The 14,467-nt window shown below is 40.5% G+C and overlaps 1 protein-coding gene across 17 annotated transcripts in view; it reads right to left on the bottom strand.

Annotated features, from left to right (window-relative positions):
- Positions 1-1,753: 1,753 nt before the first annotated feature.
- ARPP21 (cAMP regulated phosphoprotein 21) overlaps positions 1,754-14,467 on the bottom strand; it is a 155,528-nt gene continuing 142,814 nt past the window's right edge. For all 17 annotated transcript variants that reach the window (XM_045904076.3, XM_064590336.1, XM_064590343.1 and 14 more), the window contains 2 exons: positions 3,742-3,890; positions 1,754-2,557 (listed from right to left, as the gene is read on the bottom strand). In XM_045904076.3, the coding sequence (XP_045760032.1) occupies positions 2,300-2,557; positions 3,742-3,890 (407 nt within the window). In that variant the 3' untranslated portion in view covers positions 1,754-2,299. The remainder of the gene's footprint in view (positions 2,558-3,741; positions 3,891-14,467) is intronic.

The following is a 14,467-nucleotide window of genomic DNA, read 5'->3' on the forward strand; positions in this document are numbered from 1 at the left end:
CAACATGAAAAAAACGGAGTGTTCTGATGATAAATTAAATCCTGGAAATTCTTCACTTTGATAAAGCCATCTCTCTACGCAGCCATCTCAAATATTCTAATGTAAAAGACAGCATAATGTAAGATCTGGAATAAATAATGTTGGGTATCAATATTTAGTGAAAGTAGACAAGGCTCAGCCTGAAACAGTATCCAAATTGCTTTATGCAGGAAAAGTCAAATGTCTAAGTGGGAAAGAGTATGGCACGTTTGCAGGATGGGGGCCAAAGACAGAGAAGGCCTGTCTTTTCCATAACCGTGATTAATATTTCAGATAAAGAGGGCTGAGTCATGCTAGAAATCATTAAAGAAAAGATAAAAATTTCTCAGAATTCTGTGAAAAGAAGATAAACATTCAGACTCATATTTGGATCCCTGCGTTTGGGATCACTGCCAACATGAGAGAACTAAATGGAGGCTATATTTCTAAAGTGATCTCTATTGGTCAGCCCCCTCCTTCCATTAGGGGAAGGTATTAATTAGGCAAACACATTGCTTCTTCTCAGAACAGCTATTGGTTTAATAGCTACTCAGCCTGTTGGTTTAATGGCTCAATAAAAAAAAAAAAAGGAACATTCTCTTTTTATAACATCTTTTTCATGGGTAGGGCTTATTTACAATGAAGAATTCAGGAGACTGAGATTTGGGACAATGGGACAGATGTCTCAAGGAATGAAGCTAATGAGAGCATGTGTAAAAGTTCCCTTTTAAAGGAAAAAGAAAATGAGAGTATAAACTTAAGAAATGGTAATCCTAGGTAGAGTTTTTAACTAGTAGCTTCATGCTATTTCCAACTAAGCAACACGAAAATGGAAAGATCTAATATGGGGGAATGTGATAATAGGAAGAACAGTGGAAATTATCAAGATATACTCTCCAAATCCCTCTCATTGGTAATAATGGTTTTTAGACAGAGAGTATAAAAGAGAAAACTATTAGTCATTGGTACTGTGATAGCAAAGGGGAAGCTGTGGTGTTATAGTCCCCCATTAAATACCTCTCAGAATGGCCAAAGCTAATATTTGGAGTTCTGTTATTATTTTTCAAAGGTTGTCATAAAACAATCTTACCTGCAGAATCTACAGGGGATTAGATAAACATTTTAGGATTAAACAGGATCAGCTTCTTCTAAATGTTTCTTTTCTTCCCCAATGTTCTAAGTCTTTGTGACTAAATTGTTGTTATATTTTACCTTCCTTTCAGTTGCCAGGATAAATGTTAGCACCTTTGAGTTATTGACCCAAAACTAGTGGCACTTTATTTACATTGTATGACCCAATATATTCGATAGAATTAGATCATGCCCTTCCAATTTCCCTCTAAAAGAAATCTTGTTTTTCAGGTAGATGGTGGAATTTCAAAGAAGACAGAACAGAGTTTGGTGCAGGGCTGCTATTATAAGTCACTCAGGTTTTCCGACTTTCTGAGCTACATGTATTCAATACCCCTAGAACTAAAATCAAGATATAAATTTCAAAAATGTGGAGTCAATGAATATTGGAAATGGAAGCCATCTTATTCCCAGGACCCCTGTAGTATTAGGACAAGAAACTACAGTTGGTTAATTGTTTGCCTACCACCTCTCCCAACCTGATGCCAGATTTACAAATATCTGGACCATCTTTACTGGGCATTACTCATGAAATAGTGTTCAAAGGGGATAACAGTGACACATAAGCAAACACATATTGGAAGAGAGTGAACCAAACTGGTGGTAAAAACATGACCTTCCTCCATAAGGTCAAATAGTTTTATTTTGATTAAACACTACAATACAGTATATATCCATTAAAAAAGAAAACTCTATAGTGTATATAAATTATTCCTTCCATTCATCAATTCTTTTCTTTTCCATTACAGCTTTGGTACAATGTGATTTCAGTATATCATTTTTAAATACTTTTAGCATCACAAACTCAACACAAAGTACAAAACTAATAATCCAAATTAGGGATATTATAATCTACACAGTGGTATTCAGTGGTAGGAGAAAATCTTACCTTGATGAATTCATGTCACTAGCTAAGCTATAAAGGCATACCTAGCAGACATGACGAAAATATGCACCATTAACCAGCTAATGTTTGTGTTAGTCTTTGTTTTTTGTTTTGTTTTGTTTTTTGTTTGTTTTTTTACAGAATACCAGCAGCAATCATCTGAGTGTTGAGTGAATACTTGAGTCCTCAGCCAGTCTCCCACCTCGCTCCTCTTCCCTTAAAGGCCATGAGTAAGGTCGCAAAAATGCAGCACAGCCAGAGCACTCAGAATTTGATCTGCCACCCGGTGTTGCTCATAGTTGCACAGTTTGTCCTGCAGCTAGCCGACATCACGGGGACAGTGCTGGAGGGGCAGTGTGGACCGATCAGCCTAAGGTTGTTCTGAGGGGTCGGCGGTGTGACATTACAGTAAACGGGCATTCCAGTGGCTGGGAGTGACCCTTGACCTGCCTGGTTAGGTAGCATGATTGGCTGTTGGTATGACTGCTGGGGCAGTCCTTGAGAACCCTGGGTCATTGGCACCTGTAGAAGACACAAGAGAGAGCCCTTCATGAAGAGGTTGAGTTTGCCTGTCCCGTGAGCTACCATGCGGTCAGGAAAAATACTCAAGCATTTGGGTAACACCTAACTGGTCACCCATCCCAGCGCTACCTTTTATCAGCTGTTTTACCTTGGGCAAGTCCCTCAACCTCTCTGATTGCCTCGGCCATCTGCATAATGACACCCATGCAAAGTGCCACTGAAAAGATTGTAAGGCTGATGTACGGTGCTGGGATATGTGTGGTGATGGCTCAGAAGGAGTTAGCTCAAAACTTCCTTCTTTCCTCCCTCCTTACCCGCTGGGGGCTGCAGTTTGGATTACTTGCTCGGAATTTCTGTTTGGAAAGCGACACTCCCATTCTGGTTTCATGCACACAAAGTGGCCTGGAGCCAGACAGCAAAAGGGGCTTTTGTCCCAGGCACCTGCCTCACTCTCAACCTGCAGCTTTAAAGAACATCTAATATGGAGCCAGAGGTTAAACTGAGACAATGTGAGTCAGGATTGTCAGAGGAGGAGGACGGAGGATAGGGTTTTTATTTTGTTTTGTTTTGTCTGTTTCTTTGTTTGAGGGCCAGAAGTAGCTGGTGCAGCTAAATTTAATGGTCAAAGCATTTCACTAACCCTTCACTTCCACTTTCAGGGTATCTCAGGATGTAAATCACAAAAGGATGCATGACATTTTTAAAATACCCAGTATGGGTTGAGTCTAGAAAATGAGGTTGGTATAGACCTTATCCATGCCTTTTGAAAATCTGAGATGCCATTTGAACACCTCTTTTAACTTAAAATTGTGGTAAAATGAAATTTGGGGGGCTGTGTACAAAAATGAGTGGAAATTTGTCATGAGGGCTTTTTCCCAATAAGCCAAATTACAATGGAACAGCCAAAGGTCTTCATGACTAAAACGTTATAGGCTGCAGACTTTTCTTCCATGAATAGAAGTTTATATAGAACCACATTTAGCAGGACATTCAAAAGCCACAGTAGTTAGGGAAGCATACCCATCCCATTTTCTACTTATAATCTTAATTCAAAGTCAACAATCAACAGGGGCTAGGCATAGCATCCCCACCCTGCTAACCACCCAACACGGGACATACCCATAGCCTCTACTTTGGCCAGTGCTACTTTCTAAACCACAATTTTCCAAGCTGCTGATGTGCACCTGATAAGAAGACATTGTTGGGTAGGAGACCATCACGCTTTGCACCGGAGCTCCTGGTTGGTTGCTCATCACGCTCTGACTCTGGGGTGCCTGCTGCACTCCTATGAGGCCTTGGAACCCCTGTTGGCCAGACAAGACTGGCTGGTAACCTGCAAAGAAAAAACACCTTTTGAACTGGTTGCCCCAGGAAGAGCACAAGCAATATCTCATGGGGTACAAGCACTTGTTCACAAGGCAGCCTTCAGACATCTCGATCTCCCTGTTGGCAATGTGTTACCCAAATGCTTATTTCCCCAAAATGTGGTTTTTTGCTCTAAGAGTGGACAAGAGTAGGAAGCCAAAAAATTCGCTGATATTTGCATCTCATGCAGAACGGTCCAATGAGCACGTTGTGACAACTGTAGATTTTTTTTACGGCACAAACATGGTAACCTCTATTGGCATTTGATAGCTATAAATTACACTTTTCATGATTTGTTGTTTGCTTTGTTTCAAGGATATTTGGAGTATTCACAAAATTATTTTTTTTTTCTAATTAAATTGACTCATTCTCTTACTATCTCACCTTTCTGCACAAACTCGTTTCACCCAGAGATCATCAAACTGCCTAATAACTTTCTATTTTCCACGTTTTAGTGAATAAAATGATTCACTACCCTTACTAATTCAATGTCCATTGCCTTAGACAAAAGGCAGCAACAAGAGAAAAATATGGCATGCTTTTATTCTGTTTCAACACTAGCTCCCAGGAGAACATTCTGGTAAAGCACTCTAATAAATGACCATGTACATACAATAGATAATACAGAATACAGCACTTAAAAAATTTTTATACATTGTGTCCTTCTGAGTGGGTCAGTTGCTTTGGTTTCTTTTTTTTTTTTTTAAGTGGATCATAATTTATTTGTTGCAATTATTTTAATCCCCACCACAAGTGGTTTAAAATGCATTCTTAAAGGAAGTGCACTAGTCTTATAAATTCTGGGAAGAAGGTAATGATTTAGGTGAAAATGATGTAGTGGTAGAAAAATGAAACAGATTGACTTCATGATATAAAAGAAGTCCTTCCAGAGCTCATATTACTAACCATACTGACTACTTGAGAGAAAGTAGAACTGCTGTGTTAATACAATTCTCTGAGAGAAAATCTTTAAAATCCTAGATTTTTAAAAAAGATTTTATTTATTTATTTGAGCAAGAGAGAGAGAGCACGATCCCAGGACTGTGGGATCATGACCTGAGCCAAAAGCAGACGCTTAGCTGACTAAGCCACCCAGGCACCCCTAAAATCCTAGGGTTTTTTTTTTTTTAACACAAACACTGAAATATGTTTTACAACCAGATTTTGAAAATTTAAAAAAAGGGTAAAAAAATTCCTATTCAATACGCATCCTTTTTTTTTTTTTTTAAGATTTTTATTTATTTGAGAGAGAGAGAATGTGAGCAGGAGGGAAAGGACGAGAGAGAGAGAATCTGAAGCAGACTCTGCACTGAGCATAGAGCCCAACACAGGGCTCAATCTCACCATGGCGAGATCATGACCTGACTGGAAACCAAGAGTCAGATGCTTAACTGACTGAGCCACCCAGGTGCCCCTCAATTCTTAATAAATAACCTGTGTTTTGAGTGCATGTGACAGTTTTAACTTTATATCAAGGACAGGTAAAATTATATTATAATCTTTGCAGAGGAAAATATCTTGCTATCCTTTGGCATACATAAAATTACATATACTCATCTTAGAAATATCGTGGAGAAAATGGCTTTCAAAGAGTCACTGAGTTAGGAGATCAGCTCCGTTGGCCAAACTAGATAGAAATATAGTGCAGTCTGTATGGAACACCTAAGAGAGGAGGCCTGGGGAAAAGCCAAGCTGGGAGGCCTGACCTGTGCCTGCCACTGGGTTGGGCAAGTGTGGAATTTAGAAAATCACCCTTTGATCTTCTTTACATATTCCATTGTTTTGTGTTCACATTAGTCACCCTACTTCAGTTCCATAGTGGTTTTAACTTATAGAGTTATTTTAACTTCTTGTGAGGATACCACATATTAAGAATATAATTAAGAATAATGACCATCTCCCCTCCATCTACTTTGTGTCCATGGTACACAGTCAAAGCCTTCCCTGGACATGCTCTGTAGGCCCATGTAAGACTAAGAGCATCAACTCAGGGGGCTGCATACTTAGAAGGTTTGCAGGTTATACAATAAGGAAAACCCACCAGACAGGAACAAGAAATCGGGACAAAGGCCATGTCATGGTCCTCACTATCTCCCTGAATGCCTCGTATACAGAGGCACTTGGGAGAAAATTATTTTACATTGCAGACATACCTTGTTTTATTGAGCTTTGCTTTTGCTTTAATGTGCTTTGCAGATACTGCATTTTTTACAAAGTGAAGGTTTGCCGCAATCCTGCTTCAAACGAGTTTATCAGCACCATTTTTCCAAGGGCATTTGCTCACTTCGTCTCTGTGTCACATTTTGAAATTCTCACAGCATTTCAAATGCTTTTATTATTTTGTTTGTTATGGTGATCTGTGATCTCTGTTTATAAGTCACGGAAAGCTCAGATGATGGCTAACATATTTTAGCTATATATATATATTATATATGTATAACATATATAATATATATATATATGTATTTTTTTAAGTAGGCTCCATGCCCTCCATGGAGCCCAACATGGGCCTCGTCTCACGACCCTGATATTGAGACCCGAGCTGAGATCAAGAGTCAGATGCTCAACCGACTGAGCCATCCAGGCACCCCGTCAATAAGTATTTTTTAATTAATGTACACACATTGCATTATTAGACATGATTCTATGCTATACTTAATAGACTACAGTATAGTGTAAACATATATGCACTGGAAACCCAAAAAATTCATTTGACTCGCTTTATCCCGATATTCACTTCATTGCGGTGGTCTGGAAGTGAACCCACAGCATCGCCAAGGAATGCTTGTCATTGCAAACAATTGTTTTCTATTATTTCCATTATCTAGAGATTCCACTCTAATTCATGTATCTATTGGTCCTGAAAAATTCTGTTGCTATTTTACTTTTACTACGACATTATTCCTAGCCATATCAAACTCATGCTAGCAAGAACTGTTACACATGCAAGAAAACAACTTGGTACAAATGTAAACAATTCATCACCAACAGTCTTCCTCACCATCTAATTCCACAGCAAAGAATAGGCAATGTGTGAACACACTTTGTAGTCTACGTAATGGTAAATATAATAGAGCCTTATTTCTGGCTGAAGATTCAAAGCACAGGTTGAAAAAGTGAGGAATGTCTTTTAAAATTCTCACTTATATCTGGTCACAGAGTGAAAGCCCTGTTGGTCTCAATGGACCTTTTGCAGGACACATGTAACTAAGATGGAAACAGAAAGGGGGGAGGCATGGAGGCGAGGGGGAGCAGGGAGAGGTGCAGTGGCCTTGCTTCTAGAGATTATTTATGTATTTGCTTACTGAATCCTTCCAGCCTCCCACAGAGTCTTCTTCAAAATGTTCAAAACTAAACTGAGGTGGCCTTTGAGAGATTCATTTATTGCACCAGCTCTAAACCAAAATTGGGGTGAAGGGATATAAGTCTTATGATAATAGAGCTGTTTAGACATACAGAAACAGAATGTCTTGATAGGACGAGGAAGGACACGTCAAATAATATTCAAGGAGAGAAAAAGCCTAAGGAGGCTGTGTGGCCTCATACCAGGACAGGCACAGACCTGAGGGTGAGATGCATCTTTGCTGAGAGGACTGATGCAGTGCACTGCAGTGACTCCCTCCCCAGGCCTCCTCTGCCTCATGACCTGTGAATGTAAATACTCAGTAACAGCAGCTCTGCACTGGGGTTCCTGTGGTAACCACACTTAGGGCACATAAAGATTTCTGCGGGAGCGGAAAATGCTCTACAATTGCAAAATGAAAACTTACGTGTAAAGAAAGCCCAATTTATATTCATGAATCCCATTCATTTCTCAATTCGCTCCCCAGGCAAGAGATTTACACCTGGAATGGTTTCATTGGAGGTGCCCGTTTCTTTAAATTACGGAAGATAGCAGAATGGTCCTTAAGACAGAAGGCTTTTTGGAATGTGAATCTGAGACCTGGTCCAGAAAGAGACCAATAGAAATGTGCTAGCAGTGACCTGAGAATGAACTAACAGTGTCTGCCCAGGACACAACACACCCGAAGGCAGAGACGGCAGAGCTGGTGGCAACCTGCTTATCTCCTCTATTCAAATGACAAATGTGCTCCAGTTTGTCAATTCTGAGCTGTGAAATGATCGGTTTTCCATATTTATTGAGGATTAGCAAGATAGAATGCATCTTACAAAACAGAAACAGCAACACTATCTGCCCTGTAGGCTTGCTATGGAAATCATAAAGACATTAGCTATTTTTATTTCTTTTTCAGTCAAGATTAATTCAATTTTTGAGTCACATGCATCATTTGTTTTCTGAAGGTAAAAAGGTTAGGAATAGACAAATGTCTCCTCGCAAATAAAAGAATGCACTCTGCTAAGATTGAGGGATTATACGATTTAAAATGTCTGGATCTGATCAATCTGAAAATTTAATACTGTTTCTACTAAAATACAACAGTTATCGAACACTCTTTGTAGTTTGAGGATTATTCATTAATATTCTGTCAAGGAAACATTTCTCTTGATATACCACAATTATGAAAAAACAGAATGTAAATTGATTAGGGAATATAAATTGGCATTATTGTGACTGACCTTATTTTAGCCAGTATTTGAATACTTTGTTACAGATCCAACCTTTTGAAATGAATGAAATGACAAAGTAGCAAACTGTATTTTCGGTTGTCTCAGCTACTGTTGGTTACAGAGGTGAAGATGGGGAAATGAGTAGTTAAGAGAGCAAATATCTCTAGAACAAATTAATGAGAAGCTAGCCAGTTCTTCCTGTCTCCCCCAACCCACCCAAGTAGTGTAATTTACATGTTGTGTTAATTAAGTAAAATAGTCTTAATGTGCCGGGATGTAATTTCAAATATTAAAATTAATTTTAATTGATTTGTCAATACAAAAATTGTTTATCTTGGCTGAACCAAGATACAAATATTTGTCTAAGTTCCTAGGGAACATGCTAGCTGTCTATGAATCCAAATTCTGCTCTTTGTACACAGTTTTGAGACGGAATTACAGTAGCTCAGCTGTGTCATGGCTGGTGAAGAATATGAAGAAAAACGTTTATTCAGAACTGGCGTCTCCCTTTGCTGAATTTTTGTAGTTTGTGCATTGGGCCATTTTTCAGTATTTTCCCAGTTCTGTTTCTCAGTTTCCTATCAATTCCTTTACACTTTGATTTTCTTTGAAGATTTTCCATTATAAACCAGCTAACTAGCTATTTTTGTTGATCACTTAGTCTAATCCAAACAGTGAATTAAATGCTTTTACCTTTTATCACAACAATCCTGGGAAATAGTCACTATTATTAAATTTCTTTTACAGAAGAGAAAACTGATTTAGAGAGGTGTGGGGTTTTGTCAAGGTCACACAGCTACCAGGAGGGAAAGCTTGAATTTTAGTTGTGGCTTACTGACATCAGCAACCTTGCCTATACTCACTAAATTGGAGTACTATTTAGTATACATTCTCCTAATTCTCATACCCTAACAATTCCTTTAGTGTGGCAGGTACTCAATGGTCATTTATTGCATTGATTGTTTCTCAATAATTGAAACAATTAAGAGGACAAGACTTTTGATCCACAGTTCGCTGAAGAAGATCTTGTTAGTATCAAAGAAAGAAAATCAAAGTCTGACCTGTCAAAACCAACTCATACTACTCAATAACAATTTTAAAGTTTTATTAGTCAGATTAGGGGATACTAGACAGGCAGACGGGTTGGAATAGGCTTGGGGTGAGGCAAACAGACTCTAGTCCCGTCATTTACTTCTTTTTTTTTTTTTTTTTAAGTTTTTTATTTATTAGAGAGAGAGAGAGAGAGATCACAAGTGGGGGAGGGTGGGGGCGGAGGGAGAGGGAGAAGCAGGCTCCCAGCCGAGCAGGGAGCCCGATGCAGGACTCGATCCCAGAACCCTGGGATCATGACCCGAGCCGAAGGCAGATGCCTAACCGACTGAGCCACCCAGGCGCCCCCCGTCATTTACTTCTAATAAGCCGATACTATAGTTTTCAATTACTAGGACCATTTCAAATAATGGCTTGCTTCACAATCTTTGAAGACCTGATCTTAAAATATAAGGTAAAAGAAACTTATGCCTACATTAAATATAAAGTTAATCATTTGACTGTTTTAGGCAGCTGGTTGCCTCTAGGAAAGTCACTTGGCCTTTGGAAACAAAACTGGTATTGATCATTTTGAGAGACAGAAATAGGCAAGACCAGGGAGATACACAGAGACTCTGCAAAATGACCTAGGATGTCAGATGAAGGCTTGGAGAAACCCAGATCCCCCAGGCCACTTAGAGATGGCTATACTTTTGGAGTTTATAGACTGCAATCACGCTTCCTAGTTCTGCGAAACTATGACTTTTCTCCCGAGTTCTTCTTATTACTAGGCCACTGTCTTTAAGACAGGGAATCCTTTTTGGCTTCATCTACCTATAGTACCTTGATGTTCAAGGTGGCCTTGCGTAGAGAGTATGGATATTCAGCATGGTATCGCTATGGTTTCCTGAAAGAGGATCCCCTGTCTTATGCTTTAGAGAGGTGGATTTGGGGTAATCGGTGCCCGTTGCCTGTCACCCCACCCTCATGTAAGGTGGAAGATCACCTCAACATCTTCCCTTCAGGCCTCCCAGAACCAGAGGGTCCTCAAATACTAAGGAAGACACCTGATTCTGGCCTTTGCAGATGCTGGCCTGTTCTAATACAACACCCAGGTGACAAATCTCAGGTGTGACAGTGTCACCAAGTGGGCTCAACTTTGACAAGCAAGGTGTTTACCTTTTGAAGCACTTGCCTCTATACCACACTCCCCATTTATGTGACCTAAGCCCTAACTAAGACTTTTTTTTTTTTTAAGATTTTATTTATCTATTTGAGAGAGAGAGAGAGTACAAACATGAGCGAGGGTAGGGGGGAAGAACAGAGGAAGAAGCAGGCTTCCTGCTGAGCAGGGAGCCTGATGCGTGGCTCGATCCCAGGACCCTGGGATCACGACCCGAGCCAAAGGCAGACACCTAATGACTGAGCCACCCAGGCACCCCGTAAGTAAGACTTTTAAAACAGGAGAACTGTATAGACTAGATTGGAAGACATTTTTTATCTTTATACATGTCAAAAAAATAAGATATGGGATAAAAATACCTAGCCTAGAAATCATAATCAGATAGTCTTCTGTTCTTATATATGAAGTAAAATAGCACAAAACAGTCCTAAGACTTCAAAAAGAGGAGGGTAAGAAACTGCTTTATTTTTCCTCTACCCGTTAAAGCCCATCACCACTTCTTTCATCTTTGTGTAAATGTCTGCCTCCACCTTATTTGCTGGCTTCTTCTGCACCGATCCTCTTCTTTTCCTTGCCACTTATCATTCTGTGGTGTTAATTTCGTAGGAACATGATGCAGAATGACCTGCAGGGAGTCTGCGCGGGAACAGAGGTAATGCAGCACACGTCCTGGCAAAGACCAGTCCATCCTAATGAATTTGAGGAAGGCTGTGACAGGCTCTAAGTGGAACTATGCTTCCCGAAGCAGTAGTTTTTCTTCACACTTGTTCTTTTGCTCATTAGCTTTCATACAGCACAGAGTGTAATTCTTAAAAGCCTCTTTCCTGTCCCCTGAGAACATCCATGCATGGGTCATTTTCTAATGGCAGTACACATCACATGAACCAGCCTATTATTGCCAGTTCGGGGGCCTCTTCACTGCAATTATACCATCCTGATCCATGTTATCGCAACTACAAAGCTGGTTTTCTTTCTCTTTCTCTCTCTCTCTCTTTTTTTTAAGTAAGGGCAAACATGAGAGACACTGTTGAACGACTAGAGGAATGAATCATGAGCGGACTTTGAATGAACGCCACCGGGAGAAGCTGCACTGAAGCCCATTTTAAATGGAAGAAGCTGTCGTATTACTGAAGTCATCCTCTGAACTTTCCCGGCCCAGAGTTCTGTGCTGACAGCCAGAGAGCTTCAACAACCCAGAGGGAGAAAAGCTGCATAAAAGACCCGCAGTTTTACTTTCCTAATGAGGCTGCTGCACGGCTGCATGGCTTCGAAGATAAACTGGCGCTCTTGCATCCCTGCATCGCTGCCAGGATGAACTGTGGCCATAAGACAGCCAGGCTGGGTGACAGCCAACTGCTGTGGAGGCGATGTGAGGACCTCTTTCCCCAGACTAGGCTTGGGGCAAAGTCAAGGTGGAAAAAGGCTCTAATCGCTGTCCACATATCATCCCCCCCTGGTGGGTATCTTCACTGATGAATTGCTGTTAATCAGCTGGCTCAAACAGGGTAATTGTGAGGTCAAATGCCATGGGGTTAACATCACTGTGATCAAATGACCGTCACTGTCATAGGGCTACAGGGTATAACTTGGCCCTGGCTGAATATTTTGAAAATAAGTGCTGTGAACATAGATTCCATCTGTAGAAACCTACCCATCACTACAACTAGAACAACTAGTTCAAGGCGACTAATGGTGAATCAAAAGTGCTCCCTTTATGTTATTTTTCCCAAGTCACCAAAAATAATTATCTTCTTTTCTTCAATTCCAGACTGGCAGGGTTCTTTTATTTATTTATTTATTTATTATTTATTTATTTATTTATTTAAGATTTTATTTATTTATTTGAGAAAGGGAGAGTGAGAGAGAGCATGAGAAGGGAGAGGGTCAGAGGGAGAAGCAGACTCCCCACTGAGTGGGGAGCCCGATGTGGGACTCGATCCTGGGACTCCAGGATCATGACCTGAGCTGAAGGAAGTCGCTTAACCAACTGAGCCACCCAGGCGCCCGAGACTGGCAGGGTTCTTATCCAAACCTTATTCTAGTGGTACATTTAACAAAAATATTGTCCTAGGGGCAGTCTTCTGGAAGGCAATAGCACTGCTTGATCTAGAGTGCAGACAATGAAGACCTGAACTAAAGCAAGACAGGTAGGAATTGAGAGAAGGGACAGATACTGAGAGATACTCAGGGTGTGAATTGTCAGAAAGTGGCATCTAGGAGTTTTAGTGGTATCGCATGCTTGATGGACATGAACATGGATTAATTGACTGTACCACCATCATGAATATCAGTCATCCACTGGAAAACTGACTCTGAATAACAAAAGCCCTGATTTGTAGTTCTCCTGATTTTTCTGATGTAAATAGTCCCCCACGGCCCATTTCAAGCTACAAACACCTTAACAATTAGCTGGAAAGATTCCTGATTTTTTTAAGGGTTGTCTTGTAAGCCAGAATGAGACAACTCAGCAGAGTGGTATACCACTGACCTAAATTCAAAAGCAATGAAATTTTCAGTTCAGTTCAGTTTCGTGTTTTTTATCCTTCCCTCTAAAATCTTATTTACTATTTGCTCTTTGACATTTGGCATGAGAATGATTATAAGAGCTATTCACAGAGCTTGGGGAAGTGGTGGAGACCAGCCACGGACAGAAATTTGCAGTACACTAGGATGGCCTTAGGATAGAAGCAGGTCTCAGACTCTAGCATCACTGACAGGGAGATTTACTGTGGCGAGAGTGACGAAATGGGGAGCATGTGATAGAAGGCTTCCAGGAGATCATTTTGAACCTAGTGTTAGAAGATGAGTAGGTGTTTGCTAATGGGGTGGGGTGAAGTGGGAATAATCAGGATAAAGGAGGTAAAGCATATGGAGCAACATGTGAAAAGCCCAAAGATGTGGGGAATATGTTCAAGGATTGTAAGTATGTAGAGGTGGTGGCAGGTTAGAAATGAGGAGAGGCAGTACAGGGGGAGAGAAAGGAAGCTGTGTTCAAATCCTAGGGTCTTGAGCACCATTTATAAAACTGAAATTTAATGTTGAAAGAATTAGGGTGCCATGTAAGGCTTATAAACCTAACAGTGAAATGATGGATGGCCATTTCATGAAGATTCTTCAGGAGTCACTTGGGGGTTGCATACCTGGAGGTAGGGAATCTCCTCCTCAGAGGCCATGGCAATCATCTAGGGCAGAGACAATGAAGACATGCATTGGATTGGTAGGGGTGGAGTGAATGGACACCTCAGAGAAATACTTAGCATGTGAACCATCAAACACTGGCATCTAGGGGCTGCAGGGACAGAAAGGAAAAACCCAAATATCAATCTCAAGCCCTGGTTTGGTTAGGGGAGTTGACCGTAGTGCCTTAGCAGTAATACAAGAGGGACAGTTAATGGAGATGAGTAGGGAACACATGAACGAAAGAGGTCTAGAGCTCAGGTCATCAGCCTCTCTTAGGGGTACAGACTCGGAAGTCATCAGGACATAGTTGCTCCTGAAGACAGTATATTTATGAGTGAGTACAGGCTGGGAAGACAAACAAGATGGAGCCTTAAGGAACAATATTATTCAAATACTTATCTGAGAATGCAACACCTAAATAGAAGAAAGAGGAGTGATGGGGAAATTAGAAGAACCATAAGGGAATGGTGTCAGCAAAAAAGGGAGAGGAGTATTTCAAGAAAGAGAAATATGCCAATGACTACAGCTGTAGAATTGCTGAGAAAGAGAAGAATGAGACCTTCAGTTCAAGAATATGCTGATGA

The sequence above is a fragment of the Mirounga angustirostris genome, unplaced genomic scaffold (genome assembly GCF_029215605.1).
Source record: "Mirounga angustirostris isolate CCGP_5_RB_7025 unplaced genomic scaffold, mMirAng1.0.hap1 SCAF_1, whole genome shotgun sequence".
Taxonomy (NCBI): Eukaryota; Metazoa; Chordata; class Mammalia; order Carnivora; family Phocidae; genus Mirounga; species Mirounga angustirostris.